The 26,816-nt window shown below is 31.5% G+C and overlaps 3 protein-coding genes across 10 annotated transcripts; 1 reads left to right on the forward strand and 2 right to left on the reverse strand.

Annotated features, from left to right (window-relative positions):
- The first annotated feature begins 1,929 nt into the window (after positions 1-1,929).
- LOC137818646 (dihydroorotate dehydrogenase (DUF3598)) lies at positions 1,930-6,308 on the forward strand. Of its 4 annotated transcripts, none has more exons than XM_068622187.1 (5): positions 1,930-2,409; positions 3,853-4,248; positions 4,710-4,802; positions 4,918-5,060; positions 5,785-6,308. In XM_068622187.1, the coding sequence occupies exons 1-5, from the start codon at positions 2,026-2,028 to the stop codon at positions 6,227-6,229; spliced, it is 1,461 nt and encodes a 486-aa protein (XP_068478288.1). In that variant the 5' UTR covers positions 1,930-2,025; the 3' UTR covers positions 6,230-6,308. The 4 variants fall into 4 exon arrangements, with proteins under 4 accessions (XP_068478288.1, XP_090152753.1, XP_090152752.1 ...); XM_090296627.1 differs by having other exon boundaries at positions 1,934-2,409; positions 4,918-5,064; XM_090296626.1 differs by having other exon boundaries at positions 1,996-2,409; positions 3,794-4,248.
- Positions 6,309-7,278: 970 nt separating this feature from the next.
- Positions 7,279-17,277, reverse strand: LOC137819223 (Protein kinase superfamily protein). 4 transcript variants are annotated; one of them, XM_090296795.1, is made up of 16 exons: positions 16,884-17,277; positions 16,735-16,796; positions 14,233-15,192; positions 14,072-14,132; positions 13,925-13,987; positions 13,597-13,660; positions 13,414-13,507; positions 12,986-13,069; positions 12,801-12,890; positions 12,683-12,710; positions 11,484-12,002; positions 11,331-11,392; positions 10,360-10,469; positions 10,200-10,287; positions 9,009-9,296; positions 7,279-7,526 (listed from the first exon to the last, which is right to left on the reverse strand). In XM_090296795.1, exons 1-15 carry the CDS (start codon positions 17,191-17,193, stop codon positions 9,030-9,032), a joined length of 2,862 nt encoding a protein of 953 aa, XP_090152921.1. In that variant the 5' UTR covers positions 17,194-17,277; the 3' UTR covers positions 7,279-7,526; positions 9,009-9,029. The 4 variants fall into 4 exon arrangements, with proteins under 4 accessions (XP_090152921.1, XP_090152922.1, XP_068479109.1 ...); XM_090296796.1 differs by having other exon boundaries at positions 16,735-16,793; positions 16,884-17,245; XM_068623008.2 differs by lacking the exon at positions 7,279-7,526 and having other exon boundaries at positions 8,823-9,296; positions 16,735-16,793.
- A 2,205-nt stretch (positions 17,278-19,482) lies between these two features.
- LOC137818240 (protein mago nashi homolog) lies at positions 19,483-23,138 on the reverse strand. 2 transcript variants are annotated; one of them, XM_068621533.1, is made up of 4 exons: positions 23,047-23,138; positions 22,712-22,965; positions 22,450-22,626; positions 19,483-19,853 (listed from the first exon to the last, which is right to left on the reverse strand). In XM_068621533.1, exons 2-4 carry the CDS (start codon positions 22,928-22,930, stop codon positions 19,794-19,796), a joined length of 456 nt encoding a protein of 151 aa, XP_068477634.1. In that variant the 5' UTR covers positions 22,931-22,965; positions 23,047-23,138; the 3' UTR covers positions 19,483-19,793. The 2 variants fall into 2 exon arrangements, with proteins under 2 accessions (XP_068477634.1, XP_068477633.1); XM_068621532.2 differs by having other exon boundaries at positions 22,712-22,960; positions 23,047-23,135.
- Positions 23,139-26,816: the final 3,678 nt, after the last annotated feature.

The raw sequence follows: 26,816 nt of genomic DNA on the forward strand, positions 1-26,816 counted from the left end.
CCACGAAAAATACTATGGGATCATCTTCATCAAGCATGGAATTTCTAGGTTCATCAGGCACTGGTTGTCGTTGGTACGTCTCTAGAGAGAACACGATACATGTGTACCTTTTACTTTCAGAGTTAGTTGATCCTCTTTCAGAGAACCCTCTGAAGATCATGTTGAAATCTCTGAGGACGGGCATTTCATGCTTGTTGGTTGTGTGGGACCAACTTTTTTCGACATCTCTTTTAGCTGTAGAGTTGGATTTTCTCTGTGTCGTGGATTTGTAGCACAACGAATGCCCTTCCCTGAATAACCTTGTTAGTTGTGCTGCCAAAGGAAAAACATTTTTTAGTGTCATGACCATGAGTTCAATGGAAATTGCACCAACCGTTGCATACTGGATTGAGGAGGTGATCAAACTTTTTTGGGAAGTGAAGTTTCGTGGTAACCTCAATATATGAAAGGATTTCCTTTCGAGAGACCTTTAGGAGAAGATAACCTCGATCATCATATGATTTTTATGCGATATACAAGGTATAGTGCCAATCCAAGTGGTGCTTAGGCTGGATGTCATCATTCTTTCTCAACTTCAATTCCTTATGCACTTATTTCATTTCCTTTTTGGGAAAAATTTTCATCAAGCTAAGTTAGGGACTCCCTGAAAGGGTTAGCTTGGAGACTTTTAATAAGGACTCCACAAACATCTTCTCATCAGGTTGGTGAATACAAATTGAGATGTCACAAAAACAATTAAGATAGTTCTTCAATGGCTCATTCTCTTGTTTAGTGTTATAAAGATTAATAATTCTTGAATGTTTCACCAACATGTGGGAGAATTTTTGAAAGGACGTGATGGTCCCATTGAGGATTCACTTTCGCGTTATTTTTCTACACATGGTCCCAATTATTTTCTTAAAATTAATTTTAGTTGTAAGTTTGAAGCCACTCTTCATTTGAAGCTACATACATTTAGTTAACACCTTATATTAATGAGAAAGTAAAAGTCTTTTAAAACTTAATATAACACCATAATCACATCTTGTTTTATATGTTGAACAATTTTTTTTTACTCTAAAATTGGTTTTTATTTAATGAATTTCTTGTAGTGATAGTACTCTGAAGAAAAAAATAAAACAAGAGACACTTTATGAAGATAAATTATGTGTGTTTAAATGGAAATGGCCGGTAAAAGAAATAGTTATTTCCTTTTCAATAAAATTTTTTTACTGAAATTTTGTTTTTTTTTCATCTCCTTTTTATTTAGATATAAGGTATTTCATAACTTTTGTTTATAAGTAATTTCTAAGCTATCTCATGAATTGATTTTTTTTTTATTTGTTATATACTAAATTGAGAAGGATATTTGTTAGTTTGTTAAATATATGAATGAAATTAGATTGTAATATAAAATTTTGAATATTGTAAATGTACCATAATTGGAGATTTTTTCCAATTTGTTTCAATATGTCATGTAAATTTTTGAAATGAGTAATTTTTTTTTTCTTAATAGGTAAGCCATGCATTAAATGTATGAGATTCTACAATAAAAGTTGTGCTTAAGACTAACGATTTCAATGACCAAAAAAATTAACAAAAAAAGTCTTGTGCTATAAACATCAGTATGAATAAGCTTTTCACATAAGTTGTGAGTTGTGTGCACGAGTATGATTAACCATGAGATCGTGTGTAGTTGATCAAAAAAAAGTTGAAGTTGTGCTTGATGGTGACTTGGGTTAATAAAGTTTTCAATGAAGTTGAAGCATGACTTTAGTTTTTCCTTTTTTTTGTTTTTTTTCTTTGAATGATAGAATAATTAGTGAATGATTAAAAAATAATTATAATGATATTTACAAATTTAATAATATTTATTATGAGTTATAATTATATATAAAGAAATATTTATTCTGTGTAATACAAAAGGAGACATTAATCAATTATGTGATTATCCAAGGACAAAATTAACTAGAGAACACAGTAGGAGTTTACTTTAGGGAAAGCTCCAAAAGAAGTGGATTTGTGTAGCCTTCTCAAGTCACAGGCATGCAATCCCCTTCTTCCCTTTACCTCAGCAAGTCCTTCGTCACCACACACCACCACCTTGGCTTCCACCACACCCTCTCTTCCAACCACAATTCCCTTTCCTCTCTTTCCCCCTCCCTCATCAAGCCATGTTCCACAAGGCTCATAACAGCTCAGGCTCAAAAGTCCAACAATTACAAGAGGAATGGTCCAAAAGAGGGTGTGAGGGTGAGGGGCAACAAGGAGAATGTGTGGAGCATTGACAATGACCTTGCCAAGATGGCTTCTTCTCAGAAGGATAAGAGGAGGAAGAGGAGAGTGGTGAAGAGGAACGGGGAAAAGGGTGGAAGGATCATCGTCTCTGGGGCTATGTTGGTGGAGGTTGAGACTGTTCTTCAGACTCAGGTACCCTTTTCCTTATTTGGGGTCTCTTTAAATTTCTAATTTTGATGTAAAGTTGTTAGCTTTTGCTTTGTTTGGGGATTAAAATTGATGTTGGCTAGGTTCATTGATTGAAATTGAACCTTTTTTTTCCATTCTGAAATTGTGAATTGAATTGGTGAATGGTCTGTATGCATGTGAATCCTGAGATTCTGTTAACAATGTTATGTTCGTGGAGGTTGAGACTGTTGTTCAGTCTCAGACACCCTTTTTCTCAGTTGGGTCTCTTTGAAATTTTGATGCAAAGTTGTTGGCTTTTTGTCCAGGGAAAAGAATTGATGTAGGGATTTGGGATTGGGTAGGATTATGAATGAATATGAAACCTTTTTTTTCTGAAATTGTGCTTGGGTTGGTGAATGAACTATGAATGTATAGGAATGCTGAGTTTTTTGTTGACAATGAGAGGAACAATTAGTATATGATTATAGAAACATGAATGATGCTTGGTATTTTAAGCTTGTGGCTTCTGAGTGAATACACTCGTATTAAAGTAGTGGATATTGTGCTTTTATGAGGTATAGATTATTTTTTCTACTCCTAGTCCTTGTATTGTATGTCTGTTCTAACTTTGATAGAAGATGGCAACATTGTGTGAGGCAGTTAGTTGAGGACGTAGAAATTGATTAACTGGGGTTAAATTGAATGTAATGAATAAGTCCTCACATAGACTTGAGAATGAATAATTCTTCTGGTATAAGTGATGGGAAACAAACAAGATCAAGGTCCTTGGATCATTTTGGTGAATGGTGGCCAAAAAGGATATGCAAACAGAAGTAAATTTGTTCAAATGAATTAATAGGAATCATTTAACGCGATGTATAGTGTAAAAGCAGTGGTGTTTCTGGAGATGATTAACATCCCAAAAGTGTTTTTAGCTGCTTTCCAATTTATCTTCCTGCTATTACATCCTTTCTTAGTTTTCTCTGCTTTTATTGTACAAAGTACTGTTCTTTGTATGATGATGTCTTGCTCTAGTACTTTGGGATGTCTATACCAAAGATGATATGACAATAATGTGGCAGAACCTCTGCTTTGTGAAGTCTTTTATTTTCATTTATTTTCAGTATAGTGTAGTAGTGTTATAAGTGGTTAGTTTTGTCAAATTTCATGTAAAAAAGTTTTGCTTTGAACTTCTCTTTGTGTGTACCAAAGAATATGATGTTTAGTTGAAAAGTATGGAATGCTCATATGACATGGATGGTTCTTCCATTTCAAACCTTTTGGGTGGAAGAATCTGTGTGAGGGAATAAATCCATCAATTGTTTTATTAATAAAATTGCTTCTATTATCGTTATCTTTATTCTTTCTTATATGTATATGTTTTTTTTATATCTGTGCTAAACTGTAGACATGATTCTATTTCAAATTGCAATGCACATTACACTGACAGAGTGGACAATCTTTAAGGAACCGGTGATAAAACCAGTTTGGAATACATTTGCTAGCAGTCTCAGTGGAGTATGGAAGGGTGTAGGTGCTGTGTTCTCTCCCATCACAGCTGAAATGGAACCAATGGATATAGGTAGCAAGAATGAAAATCTTTATGACTGCTATACTCTTTCCCGTATAGAGGCAGCACCATCAGTTTCAGGTGAACGGACATCTCAAATCCAGAGAAAGGTTAACTGGGTGACTTTGAACCCTTATGGCGAAATACCGCAGCATACCAAAGACAGGAAGCACAAATCCAGCGAAAATGTAATAAATCGCACTTTGCCTACATTTGAATCCTTTGACCTTAAAAGCAGTGATGTGATGGAAGAAGATGTCATGGGCTGTGAACCAGGTCTTGTTTACTTTGAAGTAAGATTCTTTTCGTATAATTAGGTTGTTTCTTACATATTAGTAGCAAGACCTTTAACTCAGTCTTTGTATATTCTCTTTTCTATCCTACCTTCCTCAGTGATTGATTTTGGGTGGAGGAAGAGTATCACTGAACTACTATGCTTTAGGTCATTTGCTATAGCTAGATAACTCGAACTGCATTCACAGTAAGTAACTGTTGTGAACAACTTCATATAGTTGCATTAGGCTTTCTAATGAAATTCATGGCTTGGTCTTGCTGACATATATGTCAACTATTTTGAAACATTTACCATATGATGGTAAATATTGCTAGAGTCATGTGTATGAAGGGAATATCCTTAAATCATATGATATGCCTGATATAGTTTATTATCCAAATTACCAGCATCTGAATCTCTGATAGTTTGTTTATGTTCCTCCATTTGTATTCCATAATAATTATGATTTATAAACTTCAGGATGGGTCTTATTCTCGAGGTCCCATGGATATTCCCCTGGGTGAATCCGATGATACAAAGTACTATGTCTCACCAACTTTCAAGTTTGAACAAGTAAGTTTGGCATGCTTCTTTCTAGATATCATATTTATAGATCCTTCCCTGATGTAAGTTCCTATTAACACTGATCATGCATTTGTTACTTTTGTCACAATTTCTTCTTTTTCAGTGTTTGGTTAAGGGCTGCCACAAAAGAATCCGAATTGTTCATACCATAGAATTCAGTAATGGCGGTTCAGACATACAGATAATGAGAGTTGCTGTGTATGAAGAAGAATGGGCCAGTCCTGCTTCCATCGATGACCAGAGTTTGTGAGTATGGCACTTCTTGTTAACAAGAAAATACATAAATCATAATCATGGAAATCCATTATTATTCCTTCCTATTATTGTGTATACTTAGAATCAATTTGTTAGTTTACTAATCAACCTATCAATAAGAAATTAGAAATCATTTGTAATCATTAGCTGTAAATATGCTTGCATTATATATAGAGGAAATGAAAATCAAAGAAGACATCAAAAACCAATTTCACTGACATGGTATCACAAGTCTCCAAGCTTGAGACGTGAGCCCTGCCCGGTATGTCGTCCACACTTGGTTCCACACCGTCGTCTCGCCTGGTTCCACCTCTGCCTGGTAGGTGGTCCATGCTCGGTTCTGCTCTGACATCTTGTGGTTTATGTTTTGTCCTACTGAGTAAACACCAAGCAACAGGGAAATGTGAATGAAGCCAAGAAAGTGTCTAGTTAAAATGATGTTTAGTACATGACATGGATCTCTGGTGTGAGCATGTTCTTAGGCCCTATTTGTATCAACTTTTCAATGAATACTTATAAGAGACAGAAAATATAAAGTGAGAGTTTCTACAAAAGTTGAAGGAATAAGTTAGTTTTAACTTATAGAAGAAACTTAATTCATTGCACCTTCATATTTTCTTTTCCTACAAGTACTTATTGTAAAGCCCATCCCAACAGATCACAACATTTCCTTTGTCTTCAAGAAAGTGACTAATACCTGCTACATTTGAAACAGTGATATAGAAATGGATGTAAAGCCATTGTCACAAAGAAAACGAACCAAGCCATCAGAGCTGACAGGGTCATGGAAAGTCTTTGAGATTAGTGCGACACCGGTGTACGGCGAGGAGAGCATGGCGGAAGAAGGAACCGAAACCCCATACGTATACCTTTGTACAGAAAATCTGAAGAAGAGGAGCCTCCCGGAGAACACCAACTACTTCGGCGAGGAGGAGCGGCTTGACATGCAGGATGTGACGGTTCTGTGGCTTCCTGGAGGTGTGACATGCTATGTTGACATCAACAAGGATGGTATTCTTTGCATTGGAGTTGGTTGGTACTCTGATGAAGGGATCAATCTTGTGATGGAGAGAGACTATGGGTTGGATGGAAAGCTTAAAGAGGTGAGATGGAAATCAGAGGTGAAGAGAAGGTGGTCTAGTCCTCCTCCCATTGAATAAACTGTGAGGATTAGAAGTTTGTAAACTTTTGTTGCATCAGAAATACAAAGAAAATTCAATGGTATAATGAGGTTCAAAAGAGTGGATTGCATGTACATTTTTACCATTACCTGTCATTTTGCTGATATATTTCTTTTCATGAGCTTAGCTTAGAACATTGCAATGGTTTATCTTAGAGTATTAGCAAGATGAGAGTGAGGTTATATGCATGGCTAAATGAAGAAAAAAAAAAGAGCAGTTCATGTAAGATGTGAAATCACATAGGTCATATATTCCCAACATGAAAATTATTAAATAGAAATTAATTTTAAAAATCAAAATAATCAATTATATTGATTAAATTATATATTATTTTATAAATTAAAAAATTTATTAAAAAAAAAACTAATTTTAAAGACAAAAAATTATTAGTTACTATATTAATTAAATTAGATACTATTTAAAAAAAATTAATATTTAACATAATTTTATTATTAATAAATAATTTTGATATTTAATTAACTATTAAAGTTTTAGCTATCAACTAATTATATTTTAAAATTGATAGTTAAAATTTTAGTAACTAATTACAAACTAATTTAAAATTTCTTTATTAATAATAAAAATTATTTTAACATATATATAATGAATTATTTTTTAAGATATAATGAATCATATTTTTTACATAAAATAAAATATAGTAAATTTCGGTCAACATAAATAAATTATGACTAAACCTAATCAATTATTTGGACACGTAGTATGATAGAAAAATTATTTTAGACTATGTTAACAGTGTTTATTCACTCTTTTACTTGCACAACAATAGCACTTCGAAAGAGACACATGTCATAGCACACTGTATTTCTCCATTTTAATTCACTATTTTGCTTGCACAATAACACTGCATTTGCGAAAATGATGTGTTATATTTTAGTTAAAATACATTTTTAGAAGTACATTTTTGTTATAATTCCTCCTGATTTAGATTATTTTTTGTATATACATGCATGTAGGAGTTATTATCATAAATGAGTAGCACATTACAACAAATGGAGAAAAGAGAGTTTAAAAAGAGTTAGTATCAGATTTGAGGAGTAAGTTATACCCAACAGAGAAAAGAGAGTCAAAGAAATTCCATGGAACCAAGAACAATTCCCCATTGAACAAACTATTATAAAAGAGAGTAATATTAGAAGCCAAATTTCGCTCAAACGAATTTTGACCACTTGAATGAAAACATAGAAAAACACAACTTCACTCTCGCCATTTTCGCTCAACTGAAAGTTTCGCTTGAATAAAAGTACATTTCTTCAACCTGAGCCAAACCAAGAGAAATTCGTTTTAGTGAAATATTTAAATATAAAAAAATTTAGATAAAATATTTCAATTAAAACAAGAATGTAAAAAAACTATTTAAATATCAAATAATTATTAATAATTCAAATAATATCAAATAATTTAGATAAATTATTAACATTGATGGTTTTTTGCCAATTTTGGTCGATATTATTTTCAGTTGATATTAACTATAATTATTTAAACTAAGATTATCAAGTTATTTTTACAATTATGTTGACTATGTTATTTTTGGTGACTCTTTGGTCAATGTTGGCTTAAAATTATATTGGCAAAAAAGTCTTAGTTAATGTTTGTTCAATCAATATTAACAATAAATTATAACAAATAATTGAAAAAAATAATAATTAATAAAAACATCAAAGAAAATAAAAGTACATAGATATCGAAAAATTCAATTAACATTTGTCAAAAAAATAGTTCTCCTAACATTGACTAAAAAACTATAATTAATATTGAATAGAGTATGCAGCAATAACAAAAATAACCCTAACAATTTAAATAAAAACAATAATTATTATAACATAAAAAAAAACTGTCAACATAAAATTAACTAAATCGATAACACCCAAAATTAAAACCAAATTGAGAATATCAAAAGAATAACTATAAATTTTAGAATACAAAAATTTCATATTCTTACTCTTTGTAATATTTAAAACTCTTTAATTACAACTATTCCAAATATTCTAATAAAATTCCAAAATTTTAACTTCCAAAACAATTTAACTCAAAACATTTTTTATAAAATATTTCAAATTAATTATAGAAATTTATTTACACATTTTGGTAAGGGAAAATGAACTTTTGGCACAACCATCATTTAATCCGTGATAACTTTTGGCATAACCATCATTTAATCCGTGAAAGTGTACACGTTAATTCCTAATAGAAATAAACTAAAAGTTTTTAAAAGTTTCTACTACCTTTCACATTCACAAATTGCTTAAAATAAATGCCTTAATAAAATACAATTTAATTCCTACATATGAATTAAATTATATTTAATTATAATATAAAAACAAAATTTAAAACAAAAGACGAATATAAAAATAAAAAATCAATTTAATTTGTTTTTAAGTTTTTTATTTGAATTCAAATATTTGCATAAAATCATCCAAAACTTTCGGGAATAAAATATTCTACTCCTCTCTTAACCAAATTTAAACATTTGTTAAAACTGGGCATATAAAAGATGAAAGAATATAAAAAGGAAAGCGAAATAAATAAAAAATGTTTTAAACCTACACGAGGATGACAATACTTAAATAAAATAAGATGAGAAAGAGACTTTACAAGAATGAAAGAATATATAGAAAAACATGTCGAAGTTGTAAATTTGAGCAGCTTACACTACCCTGCACTAGTTTTCTCTGAAACAGGCATATATACAACAAGTATAGAAACCCTCTTATGGGTAAAAAACTGCAACTAAAAATACCTGCACTTTATGAAACTAGTTTCAGATTGCAGCAGAAGCCCCAGCCTCCGATCTGATAGCTCGATGCATCATCCTTTGTTTCCTCAGAGACTCGTTAAGTGAGTCAAAGAATTGATGTCTTAGAACATCTTCTGCACTAAGTCTATTTCTTGGATTAACTGTTAGACACTTGTCTATCAAATCAAACAACGATTTCGGGATCTTCTCAAGAAATTCTGGTCTCTTTGAGTGAGTTTTGCACCAGGCTTCCAAGTCCCATGACTGCAAGTATCGCTCATCAAGTAACTCCTGCAATACAAAGGATATCATTAACTAAGATGACTGATAAGCAATCATAATCATTTTGCTTCTTTTTACAACTGTTATTTTTGTGTATATAATTTATTACTAATTTTATCCTTATTATTATAATTTAATTTATAGTTTTCTCATTTATGAAAGATTAATTACAAACTTGTTAACAATTTTACTTTTTATCAATATAGCTCATTTTATTGATTTTATTATTTATTAAAATAAATTAGAATAAATAATAATTATCTTCAAATAGTTCGTAATTATAACATCATAGTAATTTTTATTTTATTAATCATCATAATATCTAATTCTTAATTATATATTTTTTATTTATTATTGTCAATAAAAAAATATATACACAAATACTTTATGCGTCCATCTTTACACTAGTGATAAATAAAATATATTATGATTCATTGTTATTTTTAATCACTGATAATTAAAAGAATACGAATTTCAACTTAGAAGCAAAAAATATTAAAAACAAGATAGAAAAAGATAAAATAAGCAACTTTTCTAAAAACATTTTCGTCAAAAAAACATTTTAAACTAAGCATAATCATATCAACTGTTGATAACAAAAAGAGTAAAATAAAGTAACTTTTGGCAAGCAACCATCATCTTGAAACATAGCATAGAATTAAGTTAAGGACATTTATTTACTAGTAAACACTACATTTTGACTACTGAAGTTTAACGAATAATCTACCGAGACAGACCCTGGCTAAAGAATTTAATGGTGTTTGAAATCTCAAAAAATAAATGAATATTTTATTTATTTATTTATAAATATATTTTGAATGAAACTAAGATAATAATAAATATTTTAGTGGACTCAGAAGATTATTTCAGTTTATTATTTTCCAATTATATTACGGAATAAGAGATCATTACCACAGGGAAAGACACTTCACGGTCATGTAGCTTGGCCACTTCCCAAAACTCTTCACTGCCCCGCAATTTAACAATTTCTTTTATGTTCCTGAAACAAAATTCGGTTAGCAAGAAAAGACAAACAAACAAAAGAAATGAATTTGGCAGGCGAGAATATTACTGTTCCGGGTCGCCAGTGAAAGGAGTCTTCCCGATCACAATGTAGAGTAGAGTGACGCCAGCTGACCAAATATCAATCTTTTGTCCCTGATGCTGAGATCTTAATAAAACCTGAAGAAAAGGAAGAACCTTGAATTGAAACTACTGAAAAACAAAGCAATACATAATTACAGAGCAGTGAAATAGCATCTCTAGGTAACAAACTTCAATCTCGCATTTAGGTGTCATCCAGTGCAGTGATGAACCTTGATAGGGAAAAGACCACAAATTTAGGGAGTATTATTTCCACTTTTGCGTCCTGTTCTCAGTTTTGTTTTTACTTTTTAATTATAAAACTATCTCATTTTTTTAATATACTTTTTGTTTTCAAAACAATGTACCGGACAGACGAAACAAGAAAATGTTTTAGAATGAAGCTTTTACAGATTGAATGCAGTATGTAAACTTACGAATTAAGTATCATCTTACAATGTTCATTTCCTCTCTTTCCTTGCTCAAGGGAAGTTTTAGTTTTAACTTCACAATGTAAGAGACCAATAGTCTCGTTGGCTGAAAAATAAATTCCCGTAATTAAGTTTCTTTAGTCTGCAGGAGACAGTTTGTATGACAAATGAAACGAAATGAAAAATATGGGATACTGAGACCTATGGTGCAACCGGGAAACTAGCTTAGTGAACCAGTTAAACCTTACACTAACTCGGAATACTATTCTAGGTTGAAGAAGATAGGATCCCATACGAATGATGATTTCTATTAAACCTTACGTAAATGCTTCACTTTAAATTTCCTAAGCAATATAAATTTGTCTTTCCAAGTGCTAATTATGTTGCATATTTTCTTTGTTTATAAGCATATATGAAAAAGGCACTCCTCCTATGTCAGGATACTATCTGCATTTGAATCAACATATAATTGAGACTCTAATTGGGTTAAAAGACATGCAAGTCAATGGAATTGACAGCATGATCTTACCTCCGGTGCACGAAATCCTTTGGTTCCAACACATGAACCTTCTTTTTTCTGTTTTCCGTCTCCTGGAAAACACATAAACTGTTAATATGCTAAGGGTTTAGTTAATATGCTAACAGTCCTCAGAACGCAAAAGTTCTGCAATTAGAGTCATACCTTTGCCTCTCAATAATCCTGCACCAACAGTAGATGAATGCATAGGCATCGGGGTAATATGAAAAATCTTGCCATCTACCCTGCTTGAGGGAGCAGTAACCCTTTTCCTTTGAGAAGAAGGACCTATTATTGAACTGTTGTTTGCACATTTCATAGTATTCACAAAGCTGATAAGCTCCTTTCTTCCGTGGGAAGGTAAAGGTTCCCTGAGCCTCTCTGCAGAAGCAGTCTTAGTGCTAGCATCTCTCGCAGAAGTTATACCAGAGCCGTCTGTTCCTTGTGCTCTAAGTAAATTCCCACCAACCATGTCGGGACCATTTTTCAGAGGACCAGCATGAGCCTTTTGCTTTACATGCCTATTAAGTTCGGAATAATTTTTATAATCCGCCAAAGCCCTTTTATTGGATGTTAAAGACTTGCTGCCTCCAAGGTTCTTGCCTCGGACCAAAGGGGCAGTCCGAGAAGAAGAAGAGAGAGAAATATTATGGGATGATGCAACCAGACTTGGTTTTGATTTACCTGAAGAGAAGCGCAAACTAATTAGGTAGATCATATTATGAATATCATTGACAGTGAAACTTATCAAAGGAATATAAAAAAAACATATTTAAATAAATTTCTATATAAATTAAAGGATAAATAATCAGTTCAATATAATAAGTATTCACATATTTCTTTTCAGTACAATAAAGAAAATACAATTTAGAATAAAATTTTAATTTCATTGTTTGAACTTTCTTAATGTTTAATGGTCAAGGTAATCGAATGCGTGCATTTGGTCTTTAATAATTTTCACCTTAAAAATAAACTTTAATGTGCAATTAAACTTAAAAGTAACTTTTTTTACCCTGCTTTATACATTTAAACTCATTAATGATTCCTTCAAAATTAAGTGTATATTAACATTAAATTTTCCCTTTTAATAAAGATATTTGATAATTATTAAAGAACAAATATGTACTTAATTGTATTAACATTAATGGAGTTCAAACAAAATAGTGTTCAAACAAAAATTAACACAATTAAAGTTGTTATAATAAAATTATACTTTAAAAATAAAATAAACCTTAAATATAATAGGGGTAGAAGCAAGAAAAATGTTATTTATGTTAATTACAAGTATCATAAGAAAACCAAATATTCAGCAAGTTATATTTCTCAAAAAAAATAAGCAACTAATAAGTGAAAAGAAATCTTACTTCCAACGTTGTTCTTCTGCTTTAAATCCTATAAAGAAAATATTGAAATTCATCAGTGTCAAGATTAAAACAATCAGTCAAAACTCTTGACAAGAAACGGAAAAGAGAAGCAACCTACCATGGCAAGGTTGAAATCAATAAGGTAGCCTCTGCTTAGCTTTCGAGAGAAAAGGAAGTTTCCAGGTTTAACGTCTCTGTGAACAACTCCCTACATTTTATAGAGTTAGAATTTCTCAAAACAATTGTACTTACTGTCGTTTTCAAAAGTCACATGGCATAATGATTGCGCAAAGAGAAAAATACCTCTTTGTGCAAGCAATAAAGGGCCCTGAACAAGCAATACCCGTACCATTGAAGCTGAACTATATCAATTTCTTTTTTCAAAACCTACAAATTGAAAAGGAAAACTTATCTCCATTAAACATGAATGTAGAGCAGGTAAGAGTATTCGAATGGATGCTTTAAATTAAGATTGAAAAGGACACAATCTCTTGCATATCTTTTTTCAAAACCTATAGAAGTAACTCCTAGATCTATTAAAGAGGAATTCAAGAAAACGTCAGGATTCTTATGATTCTTATGAGCTTATCAGTTTAACATTGGGAAATGCTAAAAGAGGAATTCATTCATCTTCTGAATTCGATGGATTGATAAGAAATTAAAATGTACGAAACAGAAGACATTTTTTTTCTGATAAGAAAATATAAATTGTACACAGCTTCAGCAATTACCTCAGGTCTCTCATGCTCAACATGCTCTAAAACAAAGCAGTCGGTGTTGCCATTTTTTAAAGAACCTTCATACCTTATTATGAAGTTTTTACCACTGTAACATACCAAAAAAATATTAACAAAGAACAGAATGCATTGCGACTTAAATATAAAAAATATTGTACCCTTATGTCTTATACTTACCCAAAACGCTCTAGCATATTCCGTTCAGTAGTTACGTGGTTTTTATGAGCATTACTATGAGGACCTGAAAATCACAAGTATATATTGGACCATCAATATCAATTTCTTAAAATCCATTATGCCAATCATATAGTAAATTAGTATAAGTATAGTAATATCAAAATGATTACATACAAAGCATAGGTTCCAGTTTCTATTATAAGTGGGAAACTGAACGCAAGAACAATAAGAGTATGGACCAAATTCTTAAAGAAAATTAAGTTGCTTTTTTTTTATCATAATACTAATTGCAGGCACATAATTAATACAAAGGATAAGTGTCATTTACATTTTATTGCAACCCGTTTTCCATCAGTAGTTCTTTGAGCACGGTAAACAGTGCCATAACCACCTATATGGAAAAAAAAATGTCATCGCAATTTAATATTTCTTTCCATCAAGAAGGAAGTGTAGGAGAAAGAAAGAGTCCACATACCTGAACCTTCTTCTTCCTCTATTGTAAACGCTTCAAATGAGGGATATGTTTTTTTCTCCACCTGATTCAAAAAAATAACCAAAATGAACATACAAGGAACCTCTTAATAAAATGGTCAAAATGATCCTAAAAGTCACAGCCTATTTCAAACTACAGCACACCTTAGTCGTAGCCGAAATATTTTCTGCCATGTTCTCTTTATGATTTTGCTTCCTCGTTGTAAGTTTCTGATCATTTTTACATTGATCAACATTTCTTGGAACACTACATTTATTGCTGACTAGTGACTCTTTAAGAATTTGTGACTTAGGGTGCAGTTCATTCTTCTGTCCCCCCTTTAATGAGCTAGAAATTTTCAAAAGCCCCTTGGGGTTTGAAGAGGAATTAGCTATTTTATAAGTTATTGTGTTTCTCTCAGTCTCCATTTTTTCCAAACTTATTGCATGGACAGGGTTTTTTTGTTTCAAACCATTAGTCAATCCTTCTCCACAGACTGCTCCATTGACCATCTGAGTAACATCTTCCTTGTCTCTATCAGTGCCAGCATCGATCAGCCCCTTCTTTGAACCACTTTGCACCTCATCATCTTCATTAGGTTTTCCTGGTAGATTTTTGCAAGCTTTGCTTTCACCCGTACCATCTTCTTCCACATGATGAATACTGTTTAGTTCAGTGCAGTCATGCGTAAATGTGTCAAAATCCATTTTCTTCCCGAATCCAAGGCTACTATCATCAATGCCGTTTTTGCATATTGAGGGATCTAAGAAAGCACGGTCAACACCAAGGCTACTATCATCAATGCCGGTTTTGCATATTGAGGGATCTAAGAGAGCACGGTAAACACGGAGATTACATGGCATGAATCTATATATGTCCGCTAGCTTTGCACCGTGGTTTAAGTCATTGATGATTGATTTAGAAACCTCTTCATTACACATGATTTGGCTGGGATCATTATTGGCTTGCCTATGTTTAACATTTGGCATTAGACAACCTGAACACTTTTCATTTTTATCAACACGCAAGGGGAATACAAAATTCCCGCTACCTATATTCTGAGATTCAAATTTTAGGACAGGGAAATTTCTTCTCTTCAGAGCCTCTGCAGCATCAGCAAAACTCTGCACGCCAAAGAAAAATTCCAGAGATTGGGCACCAAATTCAGCATGAAATGCAATGATTGCTAATGAATATATATATATATATATATATATATATATATATATATATATATATCACTCTATAAGACTGAATAAAGATGCATCTGTTTAAACAACAACTCCTATTAATGTGTAATTTTTATTGGTTACTTATAACTTATGAGAAAAGAACTAGAACTAATATATTACCATTTTATATTAAAATGAAAAATAAACTTCTCTAATTGTTATGATATTTAATCTTTTAATAGATTTTTTTTTCATAAAAAACGAAAGGCAGCCAAACTATAAACTAAGATATTCATACTAATAATAAGCATTTATTTCTATAGCTTTATTTTCCACCTGACTCTAAGGCACCCTAGATGCAAGAGAATGCAAATAATTCTCAACTCAATCAAGTGAGTTACACTGTCGAATATCAAACTCACACACTATCTAACCAAGTTCATTAACAATGTATGATAAATAGGCCATTGTGATTCACTATGTATTAAATTAATTTATCGTTCAAACAACCGTACATACACGCCACCAACGATGAGTCGAAAGGCAACCAATTTATACCTTCAGAAATTGAAATTTAGGAATAATAATTATGGTCGATCATCTAAAATAACATTCCAACATCACTTAACCAAAAATCAATATTGAAAATTATCACCTAAACACAAAATAATCACAATCATCACCTCACCACCTAAACGGTTCTATTTCTATTTTATTCTCCTGATTATATAATAATGGTCCCGAATGCAAGAAAATGAAACCCAATCATAATCAAGCTATGGTCACATATCACAAACACAAACTGCAGTCAATCAAAATTACCATTCCACGTGCATATCACCATCAACAAGCACAAGCATCAGTGCCTTTAGATTGGCATTGGAGCCTCTAAGTTCTCATTGGAATACTATCTAGCATGATTTTTAATTAGGCATTCATATCTGATTATATATTAGAGTTGGATATAATATTGGTTTTAATTTGAGTGATGTTAAAAGCTGAATTTGCATGGATAAAAATTATATATATTCACTTTCAAAATAAGAATAGAAACACTCAACAACAATACGTGCACTCTAAAATCAATTTTAACCAGAATCAATTGTACAAACGCGTAAAAACACAATAATCATTGACACTCCTCCAACCTAAATGGTTGTGTCCCTACTTTTTACACCTGATTATTATGCCTCCTAAATTCAAGAGAATGAAACTCTTACATAGGCACCGAACATAGTCAATCAAATTTACGTGTCCTATCCCAAGTGCACATAACCGTGTAGCAACAAAAATCAGTGTATTTAGATTCACGTGGAATCATCAAATTTGCCATTCAAATGCAACCTAAGGTATTCGCTAATTCTTTATCTTAATGTTCACCTATTGGATGCAATATATTTGTGAGTATAATGAAAGTAATTCATGCCACTTCAAAATTTGCTTTAACCAAGACATCCTCACACAGAAAATGAAATGAGAATGAGAATGGAATACCTGGAACGACAACTCCCGAATTCCGTTCCCAATCGCGAACCTCTTGTGTTCTACTCCATCTGCTGTCGCCAAAATATCAATCAAATCAAATAACCACATAAATTAAACAGTAAATCAGAATCCAAATTGAAAAATCAATAGAGATGCACCTTCCGCCGAGTCGAATAGCAACTTGCGTTTCCTGGAATTTGTTTGTGGTTCAGGAGAGAGACGGAGAGAGAAGAAGCTTCCGAGGGCAAAGGCCGCACTAAGAGAGGGCGTGACGAGTCCATTGTCAGTGACAGATAGCGGTGAACCGGGGAGAGAACTGACGTAGCAGACAAAGTCCGGCGAGGCGGTGAATAAACGGCACTCCGAGGCAAGGCGCTGCGGATAGACTGTGTGGCCGATTCGGAGGAGGAGTGCGAGGAGATGCCACGATTTCTCTTCGAGTTCGAATTCGCACTCCGCCATGACCATGGATCCAGATTCAGATTTCTTGTTTGGGATGCAATGCGGTGTGACAAGGTTCAGAGAGAGAGAGAGAAAGAAAGAGAAGCGGGAAATAAAGTGAAGAAAAGAGAGTTTTGGATTTTGATAATTGGGGATTTTGTGTTTGGGCAATTTTCCCGCTTCTTTTTGGGAAAGAATACTGTGTAAGCTATGAGAAAAGAGGCACACCTGTGACATCAAATCTTGACCGCCAAATATAATAATAAGATAATTAACGAGTTAGATTTATGAGTTTCAGTCAAATTAACAATAACACTGTCATAATCTGACTATTTTAAGATTTAATAATTTTCCATATACAATAATGTATGGGAGAAATATAAAACGTATTTGTGATATATATTATTTATTCTTATAAAACTGTAAAACAGTTAATTAAAAATTATTATATCGATCAATTTAATTCAATAATTAAACAATTATTTTGAAGGAAAACTATATAAGAATGTAAAAGTGTTTTTAACATATTAAATTTTTAAATTAATAAAAAATTGAATGTTGATTCCAAATCAACATTTTATATTAATTAATATCAATTGAAAATATTTAAATACTAACAACTAAATTAGGGAATGTAAAAATATCATTTCTTTAAATAATTAACTAAGAAATAAATTAATACTAATTTAATTAAGTTTTATGAAACAAATTAAAGTATAAAAAATATATACGACTTTATGAGATGTAACAACAATAAAATAATCTGTAATAACAAAAATGGAAGAATTTCATGTAATAAAATATTTAAGGATCATTTTTTCCCTTTTATAAAAGTCTTTTCATTTTTATTTATTGCAGTTGTTTTAAAAAGATGACAAATTATTATGTATAAAAAATTATAAATATAACTCAAAAGTAATTTTTACAAACTGAATATTTTATACAATTTGGAATTATACTCAAGAACTAAACTTTGATGAATTTTGTAACTTAATATTTTTTCTAATGGTTGTCTTATTTCATTTTTTTTTTATATTAGAGAGTTTAATGGCAAAGATATTAATTTTTACATTTTATATTTTTTATAAGATAGTTTAGGGTTTGTATTTTTGGAGAAGATAAGAACAGTAATGTTACATAACAAGTGTCTTATAGTATGTAATGTATAGTTATTTAAATATAGGAGTAGTTTATATTTTTTTTGTAATTCTAAAATATAAGATAAAATAAAATATGAAATATGTATACCAAGATGAAAAATTGTTATAATTAGTAATACTTTTCAAAATATATATTTTCTTATTTAATTTATAGCAATACATTATAAAAAAATTTATCTCATTTAGTGTATATATAATATATATAGTTATAGATTACATTCTAAAATTATCCTAAAATATAATTATTTTCAACGCATATAATACAAATATCTATTAATCTTGTTGTAATTACTCCATTTAACTTTTATTTTTCAATATATTTTACATCAAATAAACATAACAAATAATTTCAATATATTAAAAAACCATTTTTCTTATAACTTTTTAATTATAAAAATGACTTAAATTACTTTTTAAAATAATAGAAAAAGAACATAATGATGTAGTCTCACTTTCTTTTTTGTTGTTATAATTTTAAAAGTTATAATAGTTATATAAAAAAAGTTATAAACAGTTTTTTTAATCAAATGACTTTATTAGCTTATATTTATAGTTTGATTTTCCTTTTTCAGTAAGAAAGTAACCTCTGTAAAAAAGGTCATTGTAATTATTTAGAAATAAAAAAATATTTACTATAAATATGTCCAAAAAAACAAACTTAATATCATTATATAAAGTATTAGCAGTTTGAACTTTTAGACATCAACAAATATTTTCTTACTTTTTTGTTGTAACTTTAAAGATTTTGTTTCCTGTTATTGCCACAACACAATATTTTTTCCCTAAATTTGTCACATTTTGAAATCAAATTCTTCCACATTAACTGCTGTTATTTTTTTTAAAATAACTAACAAATTCATTTCAGTTCAGTCATGATTAACTGACTATAATTAAATATATTATGAAGGAGCAGTTATTAGTAACATATAAAACTGACTATTAACATTTGTAATTGTAGGTCTTTTAGAAAGGATACTTAGTGTATCTTCTATGTCTAAATAATTTAATCATATGTTATTTATTTAAAATAAAATCATAATAAATATTTATATAGAATTGAAGACATATTTATTAAGTAAATTTTATGTAAGTAAATCTGGGTCCCTCCCTGGATAGAACTTTGACTGAAACCTAAATAAATTGTGTAAATAAAACATTTTTCCATCTCAAAGAAATTCTCATAAAAGTAGCATGTCCACATCTCATGCTGGCAAAATAATTCCAAAATGTAGCATTTGGAATGATCCAACCGTTAAAGCAAGGCAATGAAAGAATAATAACTAAGCCATGCATAAAAACCAATCCAATAAACACCCTAGTACAAGGGTTACACCCTCAAATCTAAAATTCCATTTCATGTGAATACAGAACCAAATCATATTCACGATTATAAAGTCACTCTATCAGATGTGGAACTCCATTAGCAAAAAGGTTCCAAGAGGATGAAAGCATGATACTGAACACTCCTTAGATAGGTTTGATCTTGAAGTGAAGTGAAATGAGAGAGAAGACAAAGCACTTCAGATCCTGTAAACAGTAATTGTAAAAAACAGAATAAACAAAAGGCATTAGTTGACAAAATCTGGCATTCACATCTGCTAATAATCACAACACTACCCTTCCTAAGACTTAGTGAAGTATAATCAGAAATTTTCAAACATCAGTTAAAATGACATTGGAGTTTTGAAAATGAGATTCTTACATATGGCGACTTTGTTTGGTGTTCTTTATTAGGTCACTTTATTTTCATTTTTCTTCAGAGTTATATAATATTTTACTAATTTTCATAGACCCTGGTCAAGGAAACTGTTTAACTTCTCATTACTGTACTTAGAAGTCTTTAAGACGATAATAGAAATCCAAGATCTGACATATATATGCCAAGAAATTCTTCCATAGGCTTATTAAAAGCCAATTCAATGGAAAATTTCTCCTAAAAGACTGGAATAATACTACATTCTATATTAATTCACGTGTGTGGGTTTTCTCCCTTCCCAAAAGGGATCCATGAGAATGCCCAAGGATAATTTTAATGCCAAAAGAATTTCAGCTTGATAACTGGACAGTTCTTTTCTAACTCAATGGTGACCATTTAATACGACAAACTACATAACCATAAGCCAGTGTTTTTTATTTAACCTAAAACCACTTGAAGTAAGTTCACAATTCCAAAGAAGCGTCCTTATTTGACTTCAACTGGACACAAAATAAAACTGGCCCATGCAAAGTTCAAGCTATGACCAAGAACAGCATTCAGAATTATTCATGATGATATATTTCCTCACTCAAAAATAAATAACTGACAGTTATTACTCAGGATAATTTAAAAAGCACTCTGAATGGATGTTACAAAGAACAGGACCATCAAGAGTAACTGATGTTCTGATATTATGACCAATTGTTACAAGGGATGAAGTATTGTAATAGAAGACATGATTTTTATTTGCTTCCACATAAAATTACACCTGGCCTGTATAAGAAACAATCAAAGAGCTTAATAACTTTGAACCAAGGGGGTATGGTTTGCGGAACCTTAGTTGATATGATATCATTGTATCCCTATGAATTAGGGATTGTACAGTTCCTTCATATTCTCTGTACTGAGGTTGTCACGGTTCAATCAATTAGAGATACTCTTCAATTTGTCTCCCAAGATTTCATAAAACAAAGAGTTCATCAAGGTTTCCTCACTTAATAAACCTAAATCAGTAACAACACCCAAATGATCTTTATGTGGGGACTGCATAAACTGACTAATAGCAATAGAATAAAAAATATAGGATCAGTCAACCGGTTTAGTTTCCCGTACATGACTCTGACATCTACCAAAACCTCAATGAGACTATCCATGACCTGTTAGGTAACAACATGTTTTGATACATAACGCTGTCAACTGGTTTATAACTCAACGAACCATTTTCTTCCAATATGTTTGAATGTATGTGGTTCACTTTGTGAAATAATACCTTACAATTTGATTCGAAAAGGTCATGTTTCGAAACTCAAATCAGTTACGAGTACCTACAGAAAATTGTTAGTATTGCCCAATATGAACCTAGTCAAGAAAAATCATGAAATTTTATCAGGGAAACAACCCATTGCACTTTCAGAAAGGAAGTTTTGAAGGAAGCTAAACAGACTTATAGTGAGATTGGTTTTCTGTTGGGCTCACTGCTTACATAAAACCAAATAAACCTTTAGCCTAGCATATCCATAATTGTTGATACAAGGAATCTGTAATCCTACAGTTCATATTCTCGTAATAAACCAAGTCCTTGGATACTTAATTTAGGCACCTACAATTATGTAGCTGGTAATTAATACCCTTTTACTCTTGTCCTACACGCAATCTTCCTCATTCTATCGCCTCAGCAAATGGCTCTAAAGTTGATCCCAAAGGCATTGATCAAGTTTCACTCCCAGCACTTGTCTTTAAAATCAGTTTTTCTTATACCTGGCTGCCTTTTAAATTCAATTTCTTAGTCAACTTACTCTATTAACTAGTTTAATAGCTTTTGGTCCTATTTCATTTACAATACAAGACCATGCGTAAGAAACGCATATTTAAACAGGCCATGAATCATGTGGACTTTATTATATCAGGTCAATACTATCCCTGTTTTGCACTGCTACTGAATTTCCTAGTCTTCTTCACAGCCACCTAGGTCACCCCAGTTTGTCAAAGATTCAAAGCTTTGAAAAATGGTTTTGGGCAATGCAAGTTACAGTCCTTAAGGTATGAATAATGTCCAAAAGGGAGCATATTCAGACTTTCTTAGACAGGACAAGAGTCAAACTGAGTCATAACTACTTTTGTTACTCATTCTAATGTTCAGGGTCCAAAGTCATGTTTCAACATCATCAGGTCCCAGGTATTTTGTAACATTTACTGATAATTAATACAATTTCTAAGTCATAGGGATGCAATAATCCCAACAAACTTCAGTGTATGTCCTTTACTTCCAAGTCTGACAACGACACTACTACTAACTGAAACATTAAACATACAACCTTGTCTTGGCCGATAACTAAGGCCTATTGCTGCTATATGCATTGTGTGAAATGAGCACGCACAATTCGAAACCTTACATAAATCAATCAAAACCCTAAACCATAATTTCACCTGAACAAGGTAGTAAAAGATGCGAAGCCCTTCCGGGTCAGCACTGCTCTGAACATCCACCAATGACCCAATCTTCGAGGTTGTGAACGATATGTGCTCATTCCCCATAACAATCTCCAGCTCCTGCCGTCCCACCCGGTCCGGTTCCGGCCAGTTGTTATCATCTTCCTTCATAATCTACACACCAAACAAATAAACCAACAAATTAAATAAACGACGACAAGGGGTTAACTTAGTTGGTGAGTTTGTAAATTAGGGTTACCTCGCTTTCGGCGATGATGCGACGGCACTCGCGGAGAACGGCGGGAGTGAGGTAAACCTCCTTGCGGATGATGGTGTCGTTTTTGTAGTTAGAGTTGTTGGCGTAGCGGAGCTTCCCGTCGGGGCGAAACTCGAACTCCAAGAACTCGTGACCGAACTTCCCTTTGTGACCGACGTAGTAGCGGAGGTAGAATTCGTTGTTTTCCTCTTCACTCCCCATTGAAACCACCGCGAATCGAAACGAAACGTTCTGAACTTCGTTGTTGAACAGAGAAATCGTGAGTGTGCAAAGATTGGGAGGGTTTTGAGAAACGAAGAAGAGATGAACAAACGTACCTCTGTGGGAAGAGAAGAACTTCAGCAGCGGTTTCTAGGGTCCACTCTTCTGAACGATTTCAAATGAAGGAGTGTGTTTTTAAATTTTTGTCATTTTTTTTTAATTTCGTTAACTATAATAATAAAAATTAATGTATTTTTAACTTATGACGATTAATAATGTGATTGTTTTTTATGCTATATTATTATTTTATAAACAGAAATAATAATTAATATTATATATATTAAAAATACTATCAACTTTATTTATTTAATTATATATAAAATTACAAAATTAATATGATGAAAAATTACAATGTTTCTATTATATATAGTTATGACATTATATAAATTAAATCATAATTACTCTATAAAAAATTTATATGGGTAAAAAGAAAAAAAAATTACAATGTCTTTATTAAAGTTCAATATTTGTTTATCTTTTTAGTCGAAAATTTTAAGGTTGGACAGTTGTCATCATAACCACCCTGATATGGAGTCTCATTATGTGTCTAAATGACTTGCTTTCTCGTGAACACTTTGTCAACATTAAAAATAAATTATATTTAGTATTTAGTAATACATGTATTGAAAACTATATTCGGATTCAAACCAGTGATATTAACCTCTCATCTCTTAGATTTTTAAGTTTGTATGAACTTTTGTCAAGTCTCTTCATCAATACAAGTGTATTTTATACAAGGACTTCCACCTTTCTTTGAACCAAATACATAAGTTATTGTCAACTTTGATATAAACTTACAAAAAAACATTGTCAATGAAGATAGAACCTTCAATCTCAATGTCCCCACATTAGGAATATCATAATGCATCTACATTATAAAGAATTAATTAGTTCATAAATAATGTAAACAAGTCAAGGTCAATAAATAAATATAATTATTTATCAGAACATCCTGCCAATTCATGTTTTCTCTTGCTCAATAACATAATTCCAAGAGGGAGTCAATATAAAGATATTCTCAGGAGCAAGTACTACATGATAACTACTAAAAGATTCTAAGTTTAACCTAGTCAACAATGTCCTCTCACCACTAGTTTTCTAATAGAGAGAGGCCTTAATTTAATAGCTCCTCTCCTAGACTTTTTTAAAAAGACCTTGATCATTAACCATACTCTTGTTATGAAATGAAAATGACAAATATTAAGAACAGTAAACATAATCATATATATCTAAGGAAACATTAAACCTTAAAGAATGCATAATTATTCATACATAAATACACACTCACGCGCGCGCGCACACACACACACACACACACACACACATATATATATATATATATATATTCTTTTGTCATGATCCTTTTTAGTTGCATGTACAACATCCATAACATCCTCATAATCCTTGTTAATCATCATTCTTGTAAATGATTCAGTCTCCTAACTGTCATTATTGGGTTGTTCATCTTCATGGTCGTTTTGTTGTTTCTTCCATGTAGCACAACATACCAATTTTCAGACATAAGGTTTTTAACATAAAATACTCGGGAAGCTTGATATGTCATGATAAATGGTTTGTACTGATATCCTATCTTTCGAAAGTCAACCAAGGTCATTCATGATTTGTCTATTTTATGACCAACCTTATTGTCAAGCCACCTCTCAAATTTGAAAGTCATATTTGAAAACAGGTACAAAATACTTGGTATAACTAACCTCCCAAATCTCTTCTATCACACCATAATAATGCATCAATCCTACGAAAGGATTTTAATCTTTTGAAGTAGATAATTGAATGGACTTTGCTTGCAAAGTGACTCCACTATTTTTCACTATACTTTTATCATCTTGAGACTTCGTATAAAACAAACAATCATTTGTTTCATAACTAGAACAACATAAAACATCAAACTTTAGTCCACTTGCAAGCCATGTTAATGCTTTAGATGATGGATCATTGATGATTCCTTGTTTAAACCATGACAAGAAAGTTTTGTCATGCTCCATCAACATCCATTTCTCTGATTGCCTTGGACTATTATCTTTAACAATATATTTGTGTGCAACTAAGTACATTAAGACATCATTTGTGTTATTCAATATATATAAAATATTCTTACAAAACCTCTTCTCTAGATTTTCTTACCACATATATACCCTTTGAGGACTTACTTATTTATCCATGGGAGTGCCAACATTTGTTAGGAACTCCTATAGAATTTTCTTTTCATATGTAATAAAAACAAAAGTCAATAACTTCCTTTGAAATTATCTTTCAATAATAGAAGCTTCTGGATGATATTAATTTTTCACATATCCCTTCAAAATATTCTTGTATCATTCAACTGGGTACATCCATCGCAAATAAACTGACCCACACAGTTTGATTTTTCTTACAAGATGAACAACCAAATGCACCATAATGTTAAAAAATGATGGAGAAAAACATCTCTAGTTGACACAAGATAAAACCAATCTCTTCTTCAAGTTCATCCAACTTTTGAGGGTAGTTCTTTACTAGTATTGAATTGAAAATGAAAACAATCGAGTTATGGTATGCCTAACAATTTTTGGTAAAATTACACGAATAGCCATGAGTAGTAATTGTTGCATTAGAACATGACAATCATAAGACTATAAACCAAATAGTTTAAAATCATTCATAGATACCAATGAATTCCTCACATGTTATCTAAAGATGATCACCCTTCAATTCTCGCATAGAGCTAAACGAGGTTGAACATGCGTCAATCTAATTCAACTTTAATCTCACCAATAAAGGATGCATCTACTGGTTTAATTAGTACCAACTTTATTTCATGTGTATACTTCATGTGAATGCTTATCTTCTCTCTATTAAAATTTGCGGGCTTAATTATTCTGCACAGACCTCTTCTACACACTTGATAATTATTTTTTCTATTCATGTATCTTCTTTAATTATTTTTTCCCTATTTTGGGAACAAGGAACTTGCTAGTATCAACATTTTGTTGGTTATATTTGAAACTTGTGTTAGGTGAGTTATAAACATTTCTCCTCAATGATAATTCAAACGTTTAGACGTGAAATAAAATGGTGAAGAATTTGTTGCTTCTGTGTTGTATTAAATGCAAATTGTAGATCTGTCACTGTTTGTCTGAGTTACTGACTCAAAATTTTTAGTTAAACTTCTGAACATTTGTCCATGCTCAAATTTTTCTTTGTAATGTTCTACTGCTGCAACATTGATAATTGAGATTGGTTGATTGTATTGACGAATGATTTGTGTTTCCGTCTATTTCAACGACACACTTACTTGCTTCAGTTGCTGTAAAAGCTGTAAGTATGGATATTATGTTAGTGATTCATTTCAATGTCTATTTGCATAAATAATTTCTAAAGTTATTAAATCTTGTCCCTCTTGATGTGTTTATTTTCTTATTGTATGCAAAGTAAACTCATTTAATGTACATAATGGTTGTAATGGAATCAAGATCATATTTTGTAACATTTTGCATTCATTTGATGTAAAATTAATTTAATTTGTCCCACAAATTCATTTCAATTCTGTTTTCTCTTTTTCAATTCACCAATTAAGTGTAAGGTGGGCAGTTAACTATTTATCTAAATATTTTTCTTTCTTATGTTTTCTTTAATCTTCCTATTATAGGGAAAGTGAAGGTTCATTTGAGTTGAGGATATACGTGTTGTAGCTGAACACTTTCAAGAAACAAACCATTCAGTTATTACAATTGTTGGGCACAATAAAGGTTTGTTGTATTATATTGATTCCCATACATGCATTGCTTAGTAACAAGCATCCAGATTTGTGTCAATGTTTTTCTAA

Source organism: Phaseolus vulgaris, chromosome 10 (genome assembly GCF_051622355.1).
Source record: "Phaseolus vulgaris cultivar YP4 chromosome 10, ASM5162235v1, whole genome shotgun sequence".
Lineage (NCBI taxonomy): Eukaryota > Viridiplantae > Streptophyta > Magnoliopsida > Fabales > Fabaceae > Phaseolus > Phaseolus vulgaris.